The sequence below is a fragment of the Pararge aegeria genome, chromosome 26 (assembly GCF_905163445.1).
Source record: "Pararge aegeria chromosome 26, ilParAegt1.1, whole genome shotgun sequence".
In the NCBI taxonomy this organism is placed as follows: Eukaryota; Metazoa; Arthropoda; class Insecta; order Lepidoptera; family Nymphalidae; genus Pararge; species Pararge aegeria.
Window position 1 is genome coordinate 7561833 of NC_053205.1, and position 24929 is coordinate 7586761.

The window sequence follows — 24929 nt, forward strand, 5'->3', positions numbered from 1 at the left end:
GCAAGAAGTCGCGGGCAGAAGCTAGTCTATCGAATGGGAGTGATTTTTTCCGTCTGTACACAAGATATGCAGCCAAATTGCTAGGACGGGAAGGGCCATTTGTACTTGCCGTACCTCACAGCGAGGTACTTAAATGAAGCCGGGTATTTTAGTTCTCCCGGGCCGAGCTACTTTTATAATAAAAGGTAATTTTGGAACTACCAAAGCATAAGTTAAAACACATTTAATATATCGTGGTTACTATACGATTAATGAATTTCTTAATGACAAGGCTGCTTGGAAGCGAACATTTCCGGTCTCATCATATCTATAAGTATAAACCCATTATGTGACCGGCCAATTGCCACTTTAGCTACGCGACTCGTCGAGCTATGTCGGTAACTCTGGTTTTTCTACGGATCTCCTGATCTGAGCATAACTCTCTCCATCGCCCGCTGAGCAACTCTGAGCCATCTTATGAGGCCCATAGTTAGCGATCACCATCACGATCAAAATGTCATGATGATGAAAATGTTGTGGAAAGTATTTATTTCTCGTTATACATTTTAAGTTGTATAACGAAGTCGGTTCTTTTTTTTCGACAAATTATATTTTATTATATTTATACGTTCTCAATAACGTACATAACTACAGTCACAAGTTTATAACTCTGTTATGCTTTTTTAACTTCTTGCATAAATAATTAAACACAAAGATATTTTTTCAGTTTTTTTAGGATGGTAACTAGCCTCGGCAAAGCCACCCACCAGACCAGACCAGAGAAAATTCCAAAATTCCTTCGCTAATGAGGTCGTCAAAACTTCACTTGGACACATAGCATAAGACTAGACTGGTTGCCCCTGGCTGATACCTACGCTACGTCATAAACATGTTGTGACGTCACTACAAAATACATTAATATAGAATTACTTTAATAGTTCTATTTTGCTTTATATAACTCGTAATAATACTTGTCCAAATATTAATTGTTTTTCAAATAGAATAATAACAATATATTTTGTGAAATAACTTACCGGAAACTAATATCGTAAAAAAATATTATCGGTTCGATTTGTCGTCAACATTGTAAACGGTACCTGAGCCGTATAAAAAGTAGAAGCATTACCTTCTCAAGCATTCATTCTGTATCAAGTAATTGTAGGGGGAAACTCTGCTCGATTATATGACAAATGTAATAAGTGAAAGCTGGTATTGTTCCAAGTCCTATCCCCACGTTTTCCAACACTAAGTAGGTTTCCACTTACGTACTACGTCGGAGTGCTGTATAATTTTAACTGCCCCATAAATCACATCGATGCACCTGTTCGCCGATGTAATTTTCAAGTCCCAGCGTCATTAATAAAGTGACCAAACGTTTCGGATATTCCCGGACGTTTCGTTACTTTGATACATAAGTATTTTTGTGCACATATACAGGTTACAAAGCGTCCACGTTTAATATTCTCCTTTGGAAATTATTTTATTTTCAGCTTAGATCACTCGTTTGTGCACAAATCTAGATATCGCTGTGTTTATGAGGAGATTCCTGCTGTATACCATTTTCTAATAAATTATTATACTGATATTGATTTTCATTTTTTTTTTAATACTTAACAATGCTTACAAAAATTAAAAAAAACACTATTAAAAATTTGTAAGAAAAAAAAGAAAACACCCTCCGCTTGCGGGGCTTTTGAATGCCCAAGCAACCGGCGGTCAGGGCTACAGAGTGAGGAACCTCCTCTTAATACGCGGCGTTTCAAGGACTACTGCCTTGTGTATCCGACCCTTGATCCAACAACCAAGCGAAAGCTTCTATGATGTTGGTCGAAGCTTTTCGCGAGAAGACCATTGACTGAAACGACGATCGGAACAATAACGGTCGAATCAACATTCATTAACATTATTATAAATTCATTTTCAACAACATTTATTATTATTATTATTATTTTAAATCATCATTATATCAACCCATTACCAGCCCACTACAGAGCACGGGTCTCCTCCCACAATGAGAAGGGGTGAAAGGGGGGGCAGAGTTCTAATCCCAGCACGCACCTCTGACCAGTGGCGTGCATAGAGGGTATGCACAGGGTATGCAGATGATATAAAATTAAGAAAATCTCCAGTATGAGTTATAAAAAACTTAAGGATAGGCATTGCAAGAGTTATAAAACGCCTACCCTTAAGTATTTATAACTCATACTGGAGGTTTCCTTCATTTTGTATCATCTGCATACCCTGTGTACCAGTGACCAAATTAACAAGAATTTGGCAAAACAGGAAGGTATCCGACATCACAAAAAAGAGACTACTTCAAACATTAGTCTTTTCAATCTTCCTCTATGGTTCTGAAGCATGGACAGTTATAATCTATCTAATGTGTGTGTACTAATATATCGATCTTCGAGCAGCTACGTATTAGCACCAGGCTCTCCACATTGTGCTACAAGAATATTCTTAGCTACTTTGGTTCGTTAGCTACTTTACTTCTTACACATTGCTCGACGCATGCCCATTAATATGGAGAAGTTAATACTTGTAGGTAAGGTGGAGGGTAAAAGACCATGTGGCCGATCACCTCGTCGCTGGTCTGACCAGGTAAAGTCGCTCACAGGATTCCCTATCACAGAAGCTATCAAAAAGGCCGAGGATAGAACAGGATGGAAGGCTGTAGTAAAAATCGATACGAAGGAACTTGAATCCGGACACGACCTGCAGTAATGATGTAAACGACGAAGAAGAAGAGCATACCCTCTATGCATGCCAATGCCTCCAACCTTTCTAAGTTATGTGCGTTTTAAGTAATTAAAATATCACTTGCTTCAACGGTGAATGAAAACATCGTGATGAAACCTGCATGTCTGAGGGCTCTACATAATGTTATCAAAGGTGTGTGGAGTCCACCAATCTGCACTGGGCCAGAATAGTGGACTACAACTAATAACCCCTTCTCATTGCAGGAGGACACCCGTGCTCTGTACTGGACCGGTAAATGGTTGAGGTGATGAAATCATCATCATCATATCAGTCCCAACCCAGTGTGTCATGAGATTCTGCAAAAAAAAATGCATATACTTACTACGCCGTAATGCTACATAAACCACTTTGTAGCACCAGTTCGCCGATGCAATTTTCAAGTCCCAACGTCATTACTAAAGTGACCAAACGTTCTGGATATTGCCGGACGTTTCGTTTCTTTGAAATTGAAGTAAAGCTACTTATTACGTTGCAGGGAATATTAAATCAGTAAAATACATTTGGTATGTAATGAACGCATCCAAAGTCCCATCCATGTACCAGTTCGGTGCATGCAATGTATTAAATACCTTTTCTCTACAAACGTAGAATAAGGCGTAAGATAACATTTTTGAACTGCGTTAGGAAAAAAATAATGAGAGTAAATTTTTAATAACACCGTCACAGAATACCGACACCCTGAAGTTAGCTACAGGTCCTCCTTCCGGTGATTTAATTGATTCTACTGTACAAAAATCTAAAATTTATCCATTTCTTTAATTAAGTATGTGTAAATATTTTGTTGTGATATTTATATAAACTTTATTTAACTAGATAATGCGTTATAATAAACTTAGTATGGAATATCTTTTTTCTATTGTTAGTGTCGTTTTGTCTAAAAACGTAGAATAAGGTATAATTATATAAGGTAAAATTTTTGATAAGATTTTTATCTTTTTTCTTACGCGTGTACATAAGTACACACTCTTTTTTTTTATTATATATCATAATATGATATTTAGAGCTTAATTTTGTTAGAATGAATATACCTTTTTTCTATTGTGTTGTTTTTTCTACAAACGTAGAATAAGGCGAGAGATAAAATTTTTGAAAAGATTTTATCTTGTTACGCCAAAGAAGTATAACTTCTAACGCGTGTACAGACGTTTTTTTATTTTTTTTATATTGACTATATATTGTGGCAACGATGACAATTCAATCAAGTTTCCGCTAGAAGCATAGCCTACAATTGCGTTAGTTCGTTTGGCTGCCATTGTCTCTTTTTTTAGTTTGACCCACAAACACAACAAAAAAAAATCGGTCAACCACTGTTCTAGTTTTAGGAATTTTATATAAAATTAATAAATAAACCAAAATCGATCAAACGTATGACGTATATTGTTTTTAAACTAGAACGGCCCCTAAAGAGGTGGACAGATGACATGTCCACCTCTTTAGGGGCCGTTCTAGTTTAAAAACAATATACGTCATACGTCGCTGGAGGCAAGCGACCCAGGACCGTGGATTGTGGAACTCCCTACAAAAGACCATGTCCTGCTGTGGACGTCAATTGCTTGAAATGATGATCGTTTTTAATTAGATAATGAATAAAAGCAATAAAAAAGTAGGTAGTGAATATCGAAACTAAGTATTTCATTTGCGACACATAGTAAATATATGTAAATTTAAAATTTATAAGCCCCGACTTTCAATATAATGTACATTATTCTACTAGTCGAGCTCTTTCATTTGATACCTATACAAAAAAAATTGGTTGTCTTTAAAGTCGGCTTACTGACGATAGTTGAACGTGACAACGTCGTAAGAAAATGCTGAATGGTTGCATTTTTCAAAAGAAAATTTTAATTTTATTTGTTTGATAGATATTATCGTTGCTATAAACAATTGAGACCACATTCACTTTTCACTGCACTTCATCCTTGCCGAAAACATGTAAATGTATTATTGTATAGAAGCTGTCCACGCGGACGCATAGCTCACTCAAGTAGGAGAGAGACAGATGTCGAACGCGGAGCCCGACTGTGCCTCTTTGTCGAACGTTCCGCGCTCTCGCTTGCACTTCAAGCCTTGAATGGAACGCCTCAGAGCAAGGTAACGCCGCATGCGTCATGTTTTTTCGTGCGTGCAGCCGGCTCCATCGAATTATAAGACGTTGTCACGTCAAAAAATGTCATACGGCATTTTGTGGTGGCGGCCATTTTTGGACGTGTCCCTTGCACTCCCGTATTGTTGCTCTGTTTTAAGCGATGATTTTCCTCTCACCATCATCTTGTCTGCTTTATCTGCTTGGCCTTTCAAATATTACTTTAAATATATATATCGTTACTTTTTGACCCATCCCGCTTTCCTTAAGGACCCAGCGACGACGGGAAAACGCCACCGCAAAGGTTAAAATGAATGAGATTAAAAATAATAAAACACAAAATAAATTCGTTTAATTACATAATTCTATGTAAATTATATTACATATTTAACCAAAAAAAAGTGTGGACAATGATTCAAAAACACAGATCATTCACTTTAAGTAGGTGGTAGCACTTATAAAACGTCAAGTCTGTTTTTGTAGTCGATTTTTTCTAACTAGTCCTATTATGTACACAATCATTTCGTTCCTTTTTAGTGTAAAGTATGTTTTAAAAATAGAAGAAAAACAAATATGTGGTAATAAAAAACAGATAAAATAAATGATTTTCCCTATGAATGTATGTTTTTATTATTTTTTAATATTTTCAGAAGGAAAAATGTAATTGAATGACTGTTTACATAACATGACATAGTAGAAAAAATTCTCTCTAAAAACAGACAGAAATCGTTTCGGACATAGAAATATCAAATCTCATAATTTTTATGATAAATAAATAGAGGTTATGTGAAATTTAAGTTAATATTTTTTTTAATCAAATGAGGCACAGAAATCATCCAAGTATACCACAGAGCCTAAACATTTATTTGTTTTTAAATCCACACGATTTCGTTGGTTTGTACAATTTTCATGGAATGTAGAGGTATATCGTTAGTCAGTCGCCCCCTCCATAATGGGATCGTCATGCAAGGTCCTGTAGAAAAACGTGATTTTAATACAAACAAAAAAAAAACGCAACAGAAATTAGGAAACATAAAAACATAGCAAAACACCATCCAAATTGGAGCGACCAAAAAAAAACCTTAGCATAAAATATTAAATATTGGATAGAAGCAGGCGTTACTTTGCGGAAATCCATAATATATTATGAAAATTAAGCTTAATTTGCTATACTCCGCGAACAGCAGGAGAATCTGTATGGTGTGATTTATAATTACTTCAATCCGTATACTCCACACCAAACAGATCCTTAGCAATGTACCCTCTACGCACGTTTCGCTCCGTCAACATCTGAGGATGCTTTGACTTTAACAACTTTACATCATTGTAAAGTCAACATCTCCCGAGGATCCTCCGGTGTCGGAACGAAACGTGCGTAGAGGGTACATTGCCGAGGATCTGTTCGGTGTGGTGTATAAGGATTGAAGTAATTATAAATTACACCATACAGATTCTCCTGCTGTTCGCGGAGTATAAGAAATTAAGCTTAATTTTCATAATAAAATATTAGGTTTTATATATAATATTATTTTTTATGGTAACGATTGATGGACGCTGTAGATGGCCCACTCGATCGTAATAAGAAAACAGAGCGAGGCCTATGAACAGAGCAACACTTCTCAGGGTATGCAAAGAGCATGTCCTGCAAGCAGTGGCGTGCACTTGGTTTATTACCAGGGTATGCATACATGCCCATACAGCTGGGAATTTGCATAAAACGGCACGAATCCTCCCGCTATACGAGTAATATATCAATTTTAGGGTAGGCAGTGCTTTTGTGCTTGTATGAAGTGCACGCCACTGCCTGCAAGCGTAGGTGTTAAGACGTTGACGTTTCAAAAGTGCTTATATTAGGCCTACTTGAAATAAATGAATTTTGAATTTGAATAAGCAAAACCGCCAACCGCGCCCTTCAGACACAGTTTCTGTACGTTCCTTATTATGTGGTGTTATAGACCTACATGAATATTTTTTATAATTTTATTAGTGTTCTTACCTACACTTGGAGGAATTATCAATTTTATAAATTTAAAATGCATATAAAAATTTTCGGTACCGACAGGATTTGAACCTGCGACTCTCTGGAAATCGCGGCCTGAGCGCTTTCTCCAATTCATTTAGAGTCATCTAAAGTCGCTATAAGACTGATGTGAAAGGCATATACTAATTTCGGCATCGACGGTAGGAGAGCCGTAGCTTAATTGGAGAAAGCACTCAGGCCGCGATTGCCAGAGAGTCGCAGGTTCAAATCCTGTCGGTGCCGAAAATTTTTATATGCATTTTAAATCCAAATGAATAATTTTTAAATTTGTATATTATTCTAGATCGCTCACTACATTTTGACAGTTAGTACTAAATAGCAGTAGGTTAAAAAAAAATTACATTAACCAAGAATAAAGTCGTATGTAAAATTTACATTTATTATCACTTTAAAAATATCAATTATTATTCATATCAAATAATAACAAAATAATACTTATCAACTATAGAGGAGTCCTTTATTTTTATAATTTAATAAAAAAACATGCACACAACATGGCGATCACACTACCACAGATAAAATTACACTTTATAATGTTTATAGTCTATGCTTTGTGTTTTTTTGTTGGTATGGCAACTTATCATACCATATTGCGGCCGTTGTCGCCTGCTATCCTGTTGACAATCTGTAAAAAAAAAGTTAATTTATTGTTGTAGTTTTTTTATTCGTCCCCATCAGGTCAGGCAAAGGCAAATGACCATGCAGCCTATTCAATCTTATACAAAAATTAAAAGCTAGGCTAGATATAAATTTATTATGTCGAATTTTCATCTATATTACTTACTAGCTACACCCCGCGTTGTTACCCGCGGTGAATAAGTCTTGTTCAGTGTACTTCATGTAATTACTACTGTTAGATGTACAGACTTATTCACATCAGTTAAAATTACAACCTCTCATGCTCCTTGATGAGCAGACCTTTAAGAGATGAGAAAAGTTGAGAAGAAGTTACATTTAACTTACCCCACTTATTATTGGCAGGTTAAGAAGCGACCCCAATACTGGAACCATTCGGAGGAAGTTGACTGCAGCGGGCAAGAACCCTCTGAAAAAGAGCAGAAACATTTAGGACATATGATGGATATAGTTTGTGTTTTCTATCTTTTTATAAAATTCAAAACTTCTTTATTCATGTAGGCCTATCGCAGGCACTTATGAAGCGTTCATACATATATGTTTACATAATCGTAAGGGGATGGTTGTAACTTCGTTCGCCCACTTAAACCTAAAGCTACGCGGGTTCCAAACGCACCCTGGTCTAAGAAGAGCCCAAAACAAACTTAGCTGGGTATTTTTTTTTTGTTATCACCATCTCACAGTAAATTTACATTAAGCTATGAAGCTAGAGCAATTCACACCCATGCGTTTTTATCGTTTAAGTAATCCTTAATATTATAATAGGATTTTTCTGTTCTACATAGATCTGTAGTGGATACCAATGGGTACCTATTACAAAACCTTTGCTTTCCACCTGTTCGTCAGGAACGAAATGTCCATAGTAGGTTTTTTTATAGTTATAATTGTTTGGTCCAAGCAGATGACCCACCTGATGTTAAGTGGACACCCGTTGCCCATAAACAGAGAAACTCTTTGTGGTGTGTGCGAGGGACACATCAGCAATCTGCCGCTCTTTGGCAATTAATGTGAGGCTTATTTACCTTATCCTCCTGTAATTACTTGGGCAATCTTGATCTTCACACCGGAACACAGCAATACTGCTTCTCAAAAGCAATAATGCTGCTCAGCGGCAAAAACAAAAATGGCGGCAACTAGTACATTACATAGAGACAGCACTTACCTAAATAACAGCAAGAACCCATATATCTCCGCAATCATGCCAAACATGGGCCATCCCAGCAGCACAACTGTAATGCCGCCAAAGAAAGCAGCAGACGCTTTCACTTTGTGCCTCTGGAAGAAGAAGAAGAATGTCCGCTGGAGCCCTATCACGCAGGCTAGACCACTGATGAAGAGGATCTGAAATGAAATCATTATATTTTAGCAATAAACCAAAAGAAAATCAATAGCATTTTCTATTTATTCCTAGGAATAATGCTGCTTTCAAAAAAAGTTATCTTGGGAATTTAATAAATTGCTTTAGTAGCTTTAGTTTACATACATGACAGCTTTACTTATTTTGGAGAAATTTTGCACAAATATAGTTTCCAAAAAACCTGTAATGTATCCTAGGATTCATATTATCCCAGGAAAGTTTTGTATGCAGTGGTATGCAGTGCATTGTGTCCAAAAACTGTGAAAACGCCACGCACTCCTCCACGTTACACCCGCGGAATGTTGCTCTCAAACTTTTTCCCATTTCCCCATTTTATGGTTATCGAAGGACATCAAGGTAAAAGAATTACTGTCGACTGCTTTAAATTGTATGAAGTGACTAACCATTTGTTCAAGAAACACACAAAAAAAAGACCCGGCTAAGCTTGTTGTGGGCTTCTTCTTAGACCTGGATGCCTTTGGAACCCTCGTAGCTTTAGCTTTAAGTTTACGAATGTGGTTATCGTCATCATCTCACTACCGTGTAATTCTCATGTACGCATCAAAAGTGTCATCTGTGGACCTACTTGAATAAAGATATTTTCGACTTTGACTACTAAATTTGAATGGTTTATGATGTTTCAATAGAAGTTGAGTACACAGGTTTCTGTACGTTCTTAATTCTGTGGATGTATCATCATCACACATAAATATATTTTTTGCATGCCTACTCCTACCGCAAACTATGTTGAGGAACTGCACTTACATTTCCTATAGCCAATAGCCCTTTATCGAAGAGCAACAGGACTCCGAGGAAGAGAAATGTCATACCAAAACCAGCCAGGCCAACACCAATTTCTGGAAAACATAAGATTTATTTAATTAATTATCAATAAAATATTTAAAGGCCAACTGGCGCAGTGGGCAGTGACCCTGCTTTCTGACTCCAAGGCTGTTGGTTTGATTCCCACTACTGGAAAACGTTTGGGTGATAAACGTGAATGTTTTTCGGTGTTTATGTATTTATTTATGTATTGTAAGTATTTATGTATATTATTCATAATAATATTCATCAGTAATCTAAGTACCCTTAACCAGTACCCATTCAAAGTCCGATCAAAATCGGTTTAGGCATACCAAAGATCTACCGAAGACATAACTATTTATCGTTCATTAAAATAAGAAACTTTGTTTTTTTAGAAAACAAACAGACACTTAAAATGTATTTATTTGGATAGATACACTTCAATTGGAAAGTAAATTTTACTATTAAAATTAATTACTTAAAAATTTTAATTATACTGGCAGTCTGATAAGCGTCTACTAAGCGTAACAGTTCCTAAAATAAGCTATCTTCATTGATAAAATAACGATTGAATCCTATTAATTTTGCCAAATACGATAGAGAAGCTTAAGGGTACTTAGATTCTATAACATATCATAAAATACTCACTCTGTATATCTGATATTTCTATCATCTTGAAGCCTGATCAGTTTTACGACTAATATAGTAGTATTAACTGTTTATATTGCAAAATACATTTGTAAATATGGATTAAAACAAATTTATAACCTTTTACACCACGTCATTTTCGCTAGCGAATTACACAACTGTCAGTGTCAATGTCAATTTGGCCGTCAATATTTTCTTCGAAGTCATTGGTATATGAAAGTAAATTCCTCTTTTATTATTATATAATTTAGATCAAACTTAAAAAGTTTTCGTCTTTCTGGAAACTATTAAAATTGATATTTAGTGAAAGTTGGTAAATTTGAATCTCTTAAATGACTTCTAAGTTCTAAAATTTTATTTGATACTGTGGTTCTGACTACTCCGTTTTAATAGTTTTACTCTATGGTTCTAACCTCATTTTTATTTTTTACCGAAGAAAAGCGGATTTCAGCCATTTTGTAATTATTTGATCAAGGTTTATATTTTAAACAAATAAGCTAAAGTTATACTTAAACAAAAAATAGTTAAGTGTAATATCGTGTTACTTGATTCTCTAGAAACTGCGTTATCTTCTAATACAATAAACAATTTCAAAACTTAAAACCAAAGATTTTGTGGTTGTTTTTTGAAGCCAAGCTATAAGTTTTAATAATATGGTGCGCGGAGCCGGCCGTGGCGGGCGAGGAATACCTGGTAGAGGTGGTATGGGACGTCCGCCCTTTAACAGACCCCGTGTATTGATGCTACGGCCGCCTTTTGACTTGATTTTGGCTGAACCCGCGTTTCCCCGGTGCAAACCGGCCCCCGATGACGCTGCTTTGACACAGGTAAAGTAACAACATTTATTAACTGTTACTATCATTGATTTACAATAGAGTTAATTTAATTTATAATTACATTCATGACGGCCCATTCGCGCAGTGGCAGCAACTCTGCTTCCTATTGTTTTTCATAGTATGGGTGTTGATCTGTGTATTATAAATATTTTAATGTATATAATAAACATAAATACATGTGTATTATAATCATAAAGATGTTCATCAGGTACCGAGTCCAGTACCCATAACACCGGCTATGCTTACTTTGAGGCTAGATAGCGATGTTTGTATTGTCATAGTATATTTATTTCAAACCATACTTACAGCATCTCGGGTACTATGCCTCGCTGTGGTGGTTACGAAGATGTTTTATATTTTATTTAATTGGTAGCACCTGAAGAAGCTAAATTGGTAAATTTACAAATTATTACCGTCAGATTCAAATTTCTTGAACTTAGTGCAATTTGATGCACATACTTTAATATTCAGTAACGGCCTATCCGCAATCTGTTGCCTACCTGCGTGAAACTACACTCGCAGCTAACTTCAGTGACAACAGAAAGTCGAAATTGGACTGTCCTTTGGATAATTTTCAACAGGTGTTCCTAGTGTCTAGTCATCTAGTAATTAAGTAATTATACCTTCCAGGCTCTCCTCAAAAGACATGCAGAGCTTTGCCCGACGCCCACAGAGCAATCTGCAGTCCTGAGCATTGTCACAAAACTGCAGACAGTTCTGGACAATTTAGTAGTTGCACCGGGAGACTTCGCTGCTTGTGTAAGTATATAATATACAAGCTTTTCTCTGTGGTTTCACCTATGTTAACCGAAAGGTTACAACATAATTCTATATTAATCATGCACCCTAATCATAAACCCGTCTGGCGTATCCGATAATATTAATTTCACATTAAGTTTTAACCAGTACAAATAGCATGATGCAAGTGGCAAGATTTATTTCCATAATATGATTGTCCTGATAGTAAACAGACTCTTTTTTGTAAGGATTAAAAATTTTTACCTGAGTTCAATTTACATTTTTGTCAATAATGCATTATCAAGAAAAGATGGGCTTATGGTATAATCCACATTGCTGGGCGAGAGTGGATGCAAGCTGCCTAAGACAGAAAAGTGTGGAAAGATATGGAGGAGGATTTCACCCATCCTATGGGATCCATCTATATAAGGACTAAAATTTCATATGAGCAAAGGCTTTTAAACCTAAGACTCAGCACCCTTAATAGGCGAGAAAGTGTCTTTCTCCTTAGAACTTATAAAATTATGAATAAGTATTGCAACATTCCAAATTTGGAGGAAATATTTTCATAAAAGAGTAACCCCAGATTATGGCCAGGCTATGGCCTCAAACTTGGATTTCATCAGGCATTGTCTAATCCTTCCAAGCACTTTATCAGCAACAGAGTTGTACAAATGTGGAATGTCTTGCCTGAAGATGTAGTGACTGCAGAATCACTGAATCAGTTTAAGAATAGACTGGACAAACATCAAAAAGACAAAGATACTTGTTACTACTCTGTAATCTAATATCAGCGACAGCAAGCTAACCTCTATTGTGCGGTCACTGACCCGATTATGCGAGGTTGTTGAATCACATGTATTTGGTTTCACAGTGTAACGTCACTACAGAAAAAGCATGATTTATTATTCTTTTGCATGAAATAAATTAATACGAAAAGTTGTAGAACAAATGTCTGTTGAATGGGTTGATGTGATGTGGATAATTAGGATGAATAAGACAACTTCTCGCATTGTTCCCTCTATTCACAATAACCTGTTCTCCCTTACAGCAACTGGAAGAGGTGAGACAGGTCGGTTCATATAAGAAGGGCACTATGATGGCGGGAAAGAATGTAGCAGATATTGTAGTCATTATGAAGACTCTCCCCACCAAAGAGGCTGTGGAGGGACTATCCAATAAGGTATGTATTATGTATAAATAATGCGATAATGCATAGTAACACGTTTACCACGTTGAGCTAGGTATCAAAACTTGACAGTATGTCAAACTACCCACTTGGTTTTTTTACTCTTGTTAAGAAAAGGTAAACAAATGATGTAGATTTCCCTAAAGTATGTCATATACCTAAAGTTTAACAATTTAAATCAAGAAATCAACAGCACACTATTAATAATATAACAGTACTAGCTGTTGCCCGCGACTTCGTCTGCGTTTGATTTTGTTTTTTTATGTGGCATTCAATTTAGTTGTAGTTCTAAAAAAGATTTAATTATTCAGTATCGCTAAGCCTTAAATGAGGGGTTTGCTGCTGTCCGCTGAGGAGTTCTGTCCTCTATCTCCAACCACATGCATCAGATCTACCCATAGTTTGGGCAAAATTAAACACATATTATAACCTCTATAGTACAAAAATAATTATTTGAATCGGTTATAATTTGTCGGTGTTATGGTGTAAAATCGTCAAACACCGAGCTTAATGTCGGGATAAAAAGTATCCTATATTACTTCTGACACTTTCAAGAATACGTGTACAAAGTTTTATGAGGATCGGTTAAGTAGTTTTTGCGTGAAAGCGTAACAAACAAACTTACATTCACATTTATAATATTAGTAGGGATTTAACGACAAAGTTTATTGCTGGCTTCTTCTCTCTGATGACTGCCCTGGTGAAGCGGTGAGCGTTCAATCCCCTATGGGGGAATTTGGAGAAAATTCAGAAATTTAAAATTTCTGAATTTTCTCTCAAGTCTGATGGGTGGCTTCGGCCGTTACCTACCGACCAATACGTGCCGCTATGCGATGTAGCGTTCCGGTACTATGTCGCGTAGAAACCGTTTAAGGGTTAATGTTATTAGCATGTTATCATCTTATGACTGCATCATCACTAGACATCAGGTGAGATTGCGGTAAATAAATAAATATACTACGACAATACACACATCGCCATCTAGCCCCAAAGTAAGCGTAGCTTGTGTTATGGGTACTGAGATAGCTGATGAATACTTTTTATGAATATAATACACATAAATACTTATAATATACAGATAAACACCCAGACGCCGAAAAACATTCATGTTCATCACTCTCCAGTTGTGGGAATCGAACCCCACGGCCTTGGACTCAGATCTAATATCAGATCACCTAGAAATAAAAACCCAATTATACAATATCTTTATATATATATATATATACTAGCTGTTGCCCGCGACTTCGTCTGCGTTTGATTTTGTTTTTAAAGTATTCAGTATCGCTAAGCCTTAAATGAGTATAGTTGTATATACATATAACATGTGACTATCAATTAATTATAGACAAATAATTTGCAATAAAATAAAATTGTGACTTTACTTAAAGATCTAAGCTATCCTATCTCTTAAGTTGGACCAGACTGCTCACGGTGTGCCAATTTAATTTAAAATCGGTTTAGGAGTCCATCGCGGACAAACATCGTGACAGGAGATTTATATATATTAAGATATATATATATATATATAAGAGAAAGTGTGTGGGTATGTTCCGTATAGGCTCCGAAACGGCTGCACCGATTTCTATGAAACTTTCAGGGAATCTCCGGATTGAACTGGCGAGTAATCCTGTAAAGTTTGGTGACGATTGGAGCACTTCTATTTTTGAACCGTCAAACTGTCAAATACAGCTTTTATTTACTATGATGATATTCTATTGTTAGGTGTACATGGGTGTAGATAATGATCTTCACCCGTTCGAGAAGAGAATAGAAGGGAATGAATACGGAGAGAAATAAATGATTTAATATATTATGAGACTTAAATTAAAAATTTAATGATTTAAGTTTATTGTTTAAATAAAATAAAGCAAAATCTAGCCCGGCGAAGCAGGCTGGGTATGCTAGTGATATTATAATATTAACTAGCTGACCCGTGCAACTTCGTTGCACCAATTCGGTTATTGCCGGAAAACACAAATAAAATTACATTTTCTAAAAATGAATCCTAGCTAGATCGATTTATCTCCCCCCGAAACCCCCTGTATACTAAATTTCATGAAAATCGTTGGAGCCGATTCCGAGATTCCAATTATATATAATTATATATATATACAAAAATTGCTCCTTTAAAGATATAAGATAATATCTACAGAACTTTTAAATTACTTCAATAACAATTTATTAAAATACTAATTAATTGAATAAAATATCTAGCACATATCAATTTATAGTTATCAAGGCTTACTTGTTTTCCAGGTGAATGAAGAGCTGAACAAGTTGATGCGAGCAGAAGCCCTGGGCAACGTGTCAAGTACCTGCCACGAGCGTGGCTTCACCGTGACCGCCGCCACGGCCGCCGTACGGGTGCTGGTAACCACACTTCACCAGAACCTGAGGAAGCTTGAGCCGGAAGTAAGATAAGCTACACTATAATATTCTTTATATGGTTAGGGGCCTTCAAGGGACTACAACTATGGGCTACAGGAGGTTCGAAATCTCTCTTGCAAACAATATATTTTATCTAAAACTTAGCTTAATTGGAGAAAGGCCGCGATTGCCAGAGTCAGCCGCAGGTTCAAATCCTGTCGGTTCCGAAAATTTTTATATGTATTTTAAATTAATAAAATTTATAATTCCTCCAAGTGTAGGTAAAAACACTAATAAAAATTATAAACATTTTATCTAAAGTTATCACATCCATGCTTAAATGATTTTAATTTTATCACAAGGGCATAGACTTCCATAGAGTACACTAAAACTAAGAAATCTGGTATTAGTTTATTATCTGTGTGAAATTTATTATTAGACCTCATTTTCTCATATAAACGACATATAAACACTACAGATACGCCTAAATATGCAAAAAACAAAAGAAAGTAGGTTATAAATAACTATTTTATATATAGATAATAGGTTAAATTTGTATTACATTGAATAAATAACTTGATTTGGATGGTTCCTGTAGAGTAGAAAAAAAATAGAGGGGCATTTCCCCTCTATTTTTTTTACTTCTTCCTATTTGGGGCATCCACAACTTCCTTGACATATAATGCCATCAACCCATCTTTACTTTGATTGACGGCCGATTGGCGCAGCGGGCAGCGACCCTGCTTTCTAAGTCAAAGGCTGTGGGTTCGATTCCCACTACTGGAAAATGTTTGTTGTGATGAGCATGAATGTTTTTCAGTGTCTGGGTGTTTGTATGTATATTATAAGTATTTATGTATATTATACAAAAAAAATATTCATCAGTCACCTTAGTACCCATAACACAAGCTACGCTTACTTTGGGGCTAGATGGCAATGTGTGTATTGTCGTAGTATATTTATTTATTTATTATATTTATTTATTATTTGCTTACATTCCTTTTGCTAGGATTTAATATTTTTAAATTTGTTTATATTATTGCCTATTTTTATAATATTGTTATCAACCCCTAGTGGTTGCAGATTCTCATGTCATTTGTTATTGTTCCAGGTGCATTTGGACTACAAAGTCATCAGCAGTCACTTGGCTGCAATCAGACATAGCCGCTGGTTCGAAGAGAACGCACACCATTCCTCAATCAAGGTACATGTTCGGCCACTTAACTTTAAAATCAAAGTCAATTTTAAAGGCACGCACGCATTTATTTACTCACACTGACACACAAAAGCGCACTCTTTCAAACGAACACTCTAACACACACACTCGCACGCAGAGACAACTTACACACACACACACACACCGAGATAGAGACTTATGTATAACGTCGTTGTTGGCTAAAAACAAAACGAGTGTGCTTACACATATAACTGAACTGAAACTGACTTAACTACTATTGACGTAAAACTTCATTAGCTCCATCTATATGTATATAAATACTAGCCGTTTCCCGCCCGCTTCGCTGGGCGAATTGAAAAAGGAAATAAATTACATTTTATGTTTCATTTTTTTTTTTTTTATATTTTTATTATTCTCCTTTTTTTTATTTTTGTATGAACATAAATAGGCCCCGCGGATAGAACTGTAAGCATCGATATTGTTTAGACTTACTCAAATTCCAAATTCCATCGATTTAGCCTGTATCTTTCATCCAGGTGATTTTTCTCACTAATATTCATTGTAACTTTCAATGTGCAATCATTATAACATTTCCGTGCCTTTCTTCCAAAAATTAATAATAATTGACATGAAGAAAAAAATTTGAAATGAGCATTGAAAGTTTAAGTTAAAGTCATTGCAAGTCTCATATGTGAAGTTGAAATCTGTCTAGGTTCAAGTGCGCCGAATTTTCTGTTAACTAAAATTTTCTCCGTGACATCAATTTTTTATAGAAAATTAATTGTGCATGTTTTTTATGAATTCTATTGGAATAAGTAACTAAATTTCTTTTCCACATCTCATGTGCTTGGAAAATGCATTCATTTTAATCTGTTACATTTCCGCGATCCCGCAATAAAAGAATTCGTCGGTTATGTAGTCTGCAAAAGTAAAATGAATGTAAAATTCTTAGTCCGTTGATTGGATAGCTACATGTAAAGTTAAGTTTTTGAAACCTCTCGATGACTTTTTCTCCGCTGCCAAAAAGACGATTGTTGTAAGGAAATACACGAATATCCCTACATACACGAAGATCCCCACCAAATTTGGAGTCTGTAGAAGTTACAGGTTAGAAATAAAAATTTTAGATTTTAACACCCACCCCCGCAATTCCTGTCGGAAGTAGACTTTATTGAAATCCATTTTGAGATGTTCTTTATGTGAATAATAAAAGATTCCTACCATATTTAGAATTTTTAGAAGCTATATTTCGAAATTGAAATTTTTTATTGTTAACACCCACCCCCGCGAACCTTATTGGAGGTGATTCATTGTAAAATCCGCTCGAAGATCTTTTTTATATTACATATAGAACACTCTCACTAAATTTGGAGTCTATAGGAGCTATCGCTTGGAAATTGAAAATTTTCATTGTTAACGCCCCCGCAATCTTCTTTGGGGTGGGATATCGTAAAATTTGTTCATAAATCATTTTTACATCACTTATAGAAAATTCCTACAAAATTTGGAGCTTGTAGGAGCTTTAGCTGGAAAATTAAAAATATTAATTGTTAATACCCACCCCCGCAACCCCCTGTGGGGTGAGCTATCGTAAAATTCGTTCATAGCCTATTTCTACACCTCTTACAGAAGATTCCTACCAAATTTGAAGTCTATAGAAGCTATAGTTTAAAAACGGGAATTGTTCATTGTTAACGCCCCCGCAATCCCCTTTGGGGAATGAATTTCTTAAAATCTATTCATAGCTGACCTCTACATAGCAAAAGTAATATTCCTACCAAGTTTCACGTTTCTAAGTCTTATGGTTCCCGAGATTTCGTGGTGAGTGACTATATAGATGGGAATTCTTCGATTATCATCGAAATTTTTAACTTTTTATCGGGCTTTTTTAAAATTTTCTTACATACAAAACTTTCTCCTGACAATTCTGAAGATAAAAAAAAGCCCAATTGGTCCAGCCGTTCTTCACTACCGTGAGTAGATTCTTAGCTGAATGTAAAAAAACATAATCCGTTTAATACACTCTGTTGAAATCCGTGAAAACAAAAGAATCAAGAGAAAATGCTTATCTTTTGTTTTTATTAGCGGGATAAATGTTCATAAAAGTAAAACAGCAATAAAAAAATGAAGGAATGTTGGAATTCAAAAAATAGATAGCCATAAACCATCTAGGAAAAATTTCGCATCGAATGGTGGTAGTTTCATGTCGATATGATCAGTGGTTTAGGCGTGATTGAGCCTCAAACGAAGACCATTTTCATTATATATATATAGATTAATACATGCGAAAATGAATGTATAAAAAGTTTACAGTAATATAAGATACGTAACTCTCTCTCTCTCTTTCTTCATTAACTTATACCAGTTCACGCCTAATGTCAAGCGTGAGTAAAGAAGTTATACTTTAAAAATTACTGTGTCTCGCTTGCAGGTGTTGATACGTCTACTGCGGGACATGTGCTCACGCCACTCCGGCCTGGACCCGCTGACTCCCTGGATGATCGACCTGCTGGCCCACCACTGTATCATGAACAACCCGGCCCGCCAGGCGTTGCCCATCAACGTGGCGTTCCGGTGAGTACGCTGTGAACTCGGTGAAGAAATGAACGAATGCCCGAATAATGTGTCTTCTTCTTTGTCGTTACACTCTTGGCAGAGTGGTCGTGGTCATCATGAAGCGTCTTTGAGGGCAGATGTCACACGCCCCACGAGCTTCCGCCACTTCTCTCGGCTGGCCGAAAGCCTGGTGCACTCGTGCAAAGGGCCACCCACAGCAGACTTAATCTGGTCGGTCCATCGCATGGGTGACCTTTCTCGAACTCTAGTGCCCTCCACCTTGCCCTGTACGACAAGACGCTCTATGGAGTCACTCTCACGCCGGGAGACGTGCCCGAAGAATTTTAAGATGCGACTCTGTACTAACGCTGAAAGACGTTTTTTAATGCCGATTTCTTGGAGTATAGAGATGTTGGTACGAAATTCGGTCCATGACACTCCCAGTATTCGTCTCCAGCACCACATCTCCAGGGCATCAATTTTCTTCTCGACTAGTCGAAAAGTCCACGTCTCTGCAGCGTATAAAAATATGGGGAAAACAAGTGTTTGAACAAGCCGGATCTTAGTAGCTTTTGGTATGTTCCTGTTTTTCCATATTTTCTTCAGCCTCTCTGTCCATCGCAGTTCTAGCTATCGCCATACGTCGCTTTACTTCTACGCAACCTCCATTGTTCGAAATTAAAGATGTAAATTTCGAATAACGTGTAAATGACTAATAAAATATACTAAGATAATACACATAGCGCCAAAGAAAGTGCAGCTTGTGTTTTGGGTACTGAGGATGATTATCTTTATATATATATTTCTTGTGTGCGTGTGTATGTCACTGAACTCCTAGACGGCTGCACCGATTTGAATGAATTTTTTGGTATACGTTTGGGTGGCACCCTGGATGGTTTAGATTCACAAATTAGCCCGACAGATGGCGCTGGGGTCCGCTAGTTTTTATATATGATACACACGGCAATTTTACAGTAATGACTATGGCAGTGGTTTACTCAAAAACTATTAGGTTTTCGGTTTCACAGATAAGTCACAGAGACACTACATAATGTACCTCTAAAGGCTATGAAGCATAATTTCGGTTTTCATTGACTTTATATTATATTATATGTATAATATTTAGTGATTTTCTTCTATTTATATATGAATATCCTATTTCTTAAGTAGGAACAAATCACATATTTAAAAAAAAAAGTTAAAATCAGTAGTTTCAGAGTTCATCCTGAACAAGCATCTTGACACTGAAATTATATATATATATATACTAGCGGATCCCAACGCCATCTGTCGGGATGATTCGTGAATCTATACCATGGGTGCCACCCAAACGCATACCAAAAAATTCATTCAAATCGGTCCAACCGTCTTGGAGGAGTTCAGTGACATGCACACAAGAAATATAAATATACTAGCTGTTGCCCGCGACTTCGTCTGCGTTTGATTTTGTTTTTTAATGTTATTATATACAAAATGTGTACATAGCAGTGAGTAGTGATGGCGATAACTACAATCGTAAACTTAAAACTAAAGCTACGAGGGTTCCAATCGCGCCCTGGTCTAAGAAGAAGCCCACAACAAACTTAGCCGCGTGTTCTTTATGCTATCACCATGTCACATTGTCATTAGAAAATATTTAAGAAGCAACCTGGTTAGAGCAATTGTTTACACCCAAGCTTTTTTATCGTTTACGTAATCCTTTATGCTATAATAGGAGTTTTCTAATGGTTGAGAAAAATAGATAAAAACAATCCTTGATGGATATTATATATCATGCTGAAATTTCAGCTCGATTGGTGCAGAACTTCTTTAGTTTTTGAAGCGTACACAAACCATCATAACATTTTTATATATATAATGTACTACTGTTTTATATACAACCTCTTTCACCAGACGTGCCCTGTCTCTACTCGCGGGGGGCCTGTTCCTGCCAGGATGCGCAGGCCTGCCGGACCCCTGTGAAGCGGCCCACTCGCGTGCGCACACCGCACTAGACCTCGCGGCGCAAGACCACGCGGCGGCCACGGCGCAGACGTAAGTGAAAAAAAAAATCAAAATTTATTTATTTCAACTTATGAAACTTAAGCTTAATTTGCTATACTCCCCGAAAAGCAGGAGAATCTGTATTATATCTCATAAATTACTCCATACAGATTCTCCTGCTTTTCGCGGAGTATGGCAAAGGAACCTTAATTTTCATAATATATCATGGATTTCCGCAAACAAACAAAATTACCATAACGCCTGCTTCTATCCAATACTTTTGAAACGTCAAGTCTTTCTGTTTGTAGTCTCTCTACCATCGGTTCGGAAGGCAGATTCTACCGAGAAGAAGCCGGCAAGAAACTCAGCAGTTGCTCTTTTCCAACATCAACAATTTACATTTTAAATTTTAACATTCATTTTTCTATCTTGTGAGAGATGAAAGCGGAGCCGGATGTTTCCAAGCATTATTGTCATTAATAAATATTTATTTATTATATTCCGATGCTACAAACATGTCTTGTTGGCAGGTTGTTGCGGGTGGTGGCACGCGGCGGTCACCGGTACGTGCTGGGCCTGCAGGCGTTCGAGGGCGGCAAGGACATCTCAACGGAGATCACAGTCTGGGATGGCGTGGTGGTGTCACCGCTCGCGCCCGCCTACCACGACACCCCCGAGCCCATGGACACCGACGACAAAGGTACCCATATATATACCGATACCCATATATATTTGGTCACAATGGTGCTTATAACAGCTTCTAGCAACTAGGTTTAATGTTCTCAATCAATCTCGTTTGCAACTTGTGGTTTTGAACAAATCAACTTGTAAGAAACTACGTTTCAACGACTCCCGTCATTAAAACTGGTTGTTCGTTTTACTTTCCTTTATAGACAACTAGCTGTTGCCCGCGACTTCGTCTGCGTTTATTTTAGTTTTTCGAAAGACATGTGGCATTAAAATTTACGTGTAATTCGAAAGGTTATGTCGAACCCTCTCCCAAAAGAACTGAGCTTAGTTTCGGGATAAAAAGCATTCCTTATTACTTTTAATACCTTCAGGAATATGTGTACATAGTTCCATGATGATTGGTTCAGTAGTTTTTGCGTGAGAGCGTAACAAACAAACTTACATTCACATTTATAATATTAGTAGGGATTACCATAATTAGGTGTAAGAGTACAGAATCCCCTTTTAACCTTCTTGTACTTTTAAGTTCAATCGTTTTTCCCACCATCACCGGTTAATTCCCCTATTTTTCCCCTTGTCCTTCCCACTGACATTGACATTCCTCCTACCAAGTCTCCGATCAGGAATCGGGAATACTCAACAACTGGTGTCGTATCGATATAATTTCCTTGATCCTAACTGATTATTAGTTCTGTTTATTACAATTTGTTTCTTTGGATACTTTATTTATTTATTTTTATTTCAAATGTTAGACCATATTATATTAATATTGTATCTACGTGATTCGTCAATTATTAAAATGCCGCCAAGTGACTTTGAGCATGAAAAAGCGGTTTTTTTTACAATTTTCTTTTTATTTTTTTAGTTATTTACCTATTAAACCTTAACTTAACTGTTTAATGATTGTGCTTTCTTTGGTCTCATTGGTTTAGCCCAAAAAAGGCGTAGTTAAGATTTTTTTTTTTGTTAAAATTGTTTTTTTCTTATATTTTCAGACGACGACGGAATGCAAGATGGCGTCGCAGCTTAGTATTAAGATATCTTTATTATAATAGCGTGACAACACAATATTGTGTTTAAGACTAAGAACTTAAAATAAATTTCTAACTATATAAGAACTAACCGTTTTTTAATTAATTGTAACACATCCTGCCTAACAAATAGCACAATTAGTAAAAAACCACGAATGACGTAGATGTACATTATTCTACTAGTCGAACCCTTTCATTTGATACCCATATTGAAGGATTTGTTAAAAAAAATATGAGTTTTGTTGTCATGGCGTAATTATTGGGACAACTATATACAGTTGTTTCTCTAAAATCAGTTGTGTTGTACCCGGAAAAAATTAGAACAAGTGTTTTATTATTATAAAAAAACTTATAAAATCGAAATAACACTTCACAGTCTTTAGAGGTACAATACGTACAGTCTCTGAGACTCGTCTGTGAAACCGAAAAATAAATCAGATACAGCCCTAACATAACATGCAAAATCGTGTGACTCCTGTCGTGAGAAGCGTCGCGTAGTGTAGGTACTATGCGCGTATCGGTATTTTATATTCAATAATATTGTCATAAGTAAACACTTACAATGTTTCGAATTCGTTTATATGGAAAATAAATATGCTTTTTTTCGAAGTATACTGGTGCATCCTTCAATATTATTTCGTAATTCTGTTACCCGTATAGTCAAATCGGATTATGAAAACTAATACATAGAGTATATATTACTTTTATTGATTTAATAATCCGATTGGATTTTATATCGATAGCGTTAAAACTATAAACGCAAAACGATTAGTGAGCAATGTACGATCGACATCATATCAATTATCAACCCATGTCTCAACAAGCATTTGAGAACATTATGGAGAACACTCTGGCATGCAGGTTTCCTCACGATCTTTTCTTTCACCGTTGATACAAGTTATGATAATTTAGTTGCGTAAACGCAGAGGTGCGTGCTGGGATTCGAACTCGGCCTTCCGAAAGTGAAGTCGAAAATCAACTATACCGTAAGGGCACTGAACACATTACGTGTACAGTATAATAATGGGTTTAGGATACAGTTGGGTTTGCCGAGGTTCTGTTCGGCGTCTGGGATGTTCGCTCAGGAGAGAATCGATGATTTTTACACCATTATAAGGAAAAAGGCGGCATTCCTCCTGTTGCGGTTGAGCTCGAACAGTATATTAAATATGTTAGCGGGAAAGTTTGATTCACCTATCTTGCAACACTTCATGTCGGATCTTGTACGGTGAACCGAACAGTCTTTTCATTTTCGTTTAAGTTTTATTACTGACAAATGGGCCTTATTTGTCTTAATAAAGAGATTTATTATTATTATTATAAACGCTTCATGATCGGCATAATGAAAAACAATTAAGTATAGATACAACACTTCAATTTAATATAAAACAATAATTGGTTGATTTTTTTCTGCCGTCCTAACACATAGCTAATTCCGCCATCCAATATATCCAAATGCCTCAAATGAGCTTTCATTTTTGGTATGGAGGGTAGAGGTAATTTTTGGCACTTTTTAATTAGGTAGTTATAACAGGTCCTCTACTTTCCTTAGTTAAATATTATGCCCGTTTTCACTAACGGTGAACAAAGTAAGTAGGTAACGTCTAACAATGAAGATTTCTGAGCATAAATTTACCTTTAAACAATCGATTTTCACTAGGCAGCACTTATAACCTAACCTGTCTATGGTTGTTGCCACAAGGTGTGGCTTTTTGTGTTTGTATCATCATAGTTTTCGTATGGATATAAGGTTATTAAAAAGAAAAAGTTAATACTTTTTTCATCTGTCAAGTGTCACTTTACGAGACCGCTAAACTTTCCGATTCCAAAGTTTTCTTAGGCTAGTTTTTAGTCGCTATGTAAACACATTCAACCTAACAAAATTAAGCTCTAATAAAACATCCTATTATAATTTATAAAAAAAATTACTTGAGTTATAACACCGACCATAGACCACACTCCATTACGAAAGCATTATTTTGAAATATTGAGATTTTTGAAATAATGAGATTTATGAAAATTATAGTGCTATATTTACATAACGTTTATTTTTT

General features: G+C 36.2%; 2 protein-coding genes across 2 annotated transcripts; one reads left to right on the top strand and one right to left on the bottom strand.

Annotated features, from left to right (window-relative positions):
* Window positions 1–5434: 5434 nt before the first annotated feature.
* On the bottom strand, window positions 5435–10476 carry LOC120635228 (vesicle transport protein GOT1B). Its single transcript, XM_039906182.1, has 6 exons — window positions 10309–10476; window positions 9622–9713; window positions 8662–8840; window positions 7827–7908; window positions 7450–7488; window positions 5435–5795 (listed from the first exon to the last, which is right to left on the bottom strand). The coding sequence occupies exons 1-6, from the start codon at window positions 10331–10333 to the stop codon at window positions 5784–5786; spliced, it is 429 nt and encodes a 142-aa protein (XP_039762116.1). The 5' UTR covers window positions 10334–10476; the 3' UTR covers window positions 5435–5783.
* A 259-nt stretch (window positions 10477–10735) lies between these two features.
* On the top strand, window positions 10736–22962 carry LOC120635431 (interleukin enhancer-binding factor 2 homolog). The gene is made up of 9 exons (XM_039906455.1): window positions 10736–11135; window positions 11775–11903; window positions 12934–13065; window positions 15328–15483; window positions 16550–16642; window positions 19047–19189; window positions 21065–21205; window positions 21685–21854; window positions 22840–22962. The coding sequence occupies exons 1-9, from the start codon at window positions 10962–10964 to the stop codon at window positions 22872–22874; spliced, it is 1173 nt and encodes a 390-aa protein (XP_039762389.1). The 5' UTR covers window positions 10736–10961; the 3' UTR covers window positions 22875–22962.
* Window positions 22963–24929: the final 1967 nt, after the last annotated feature.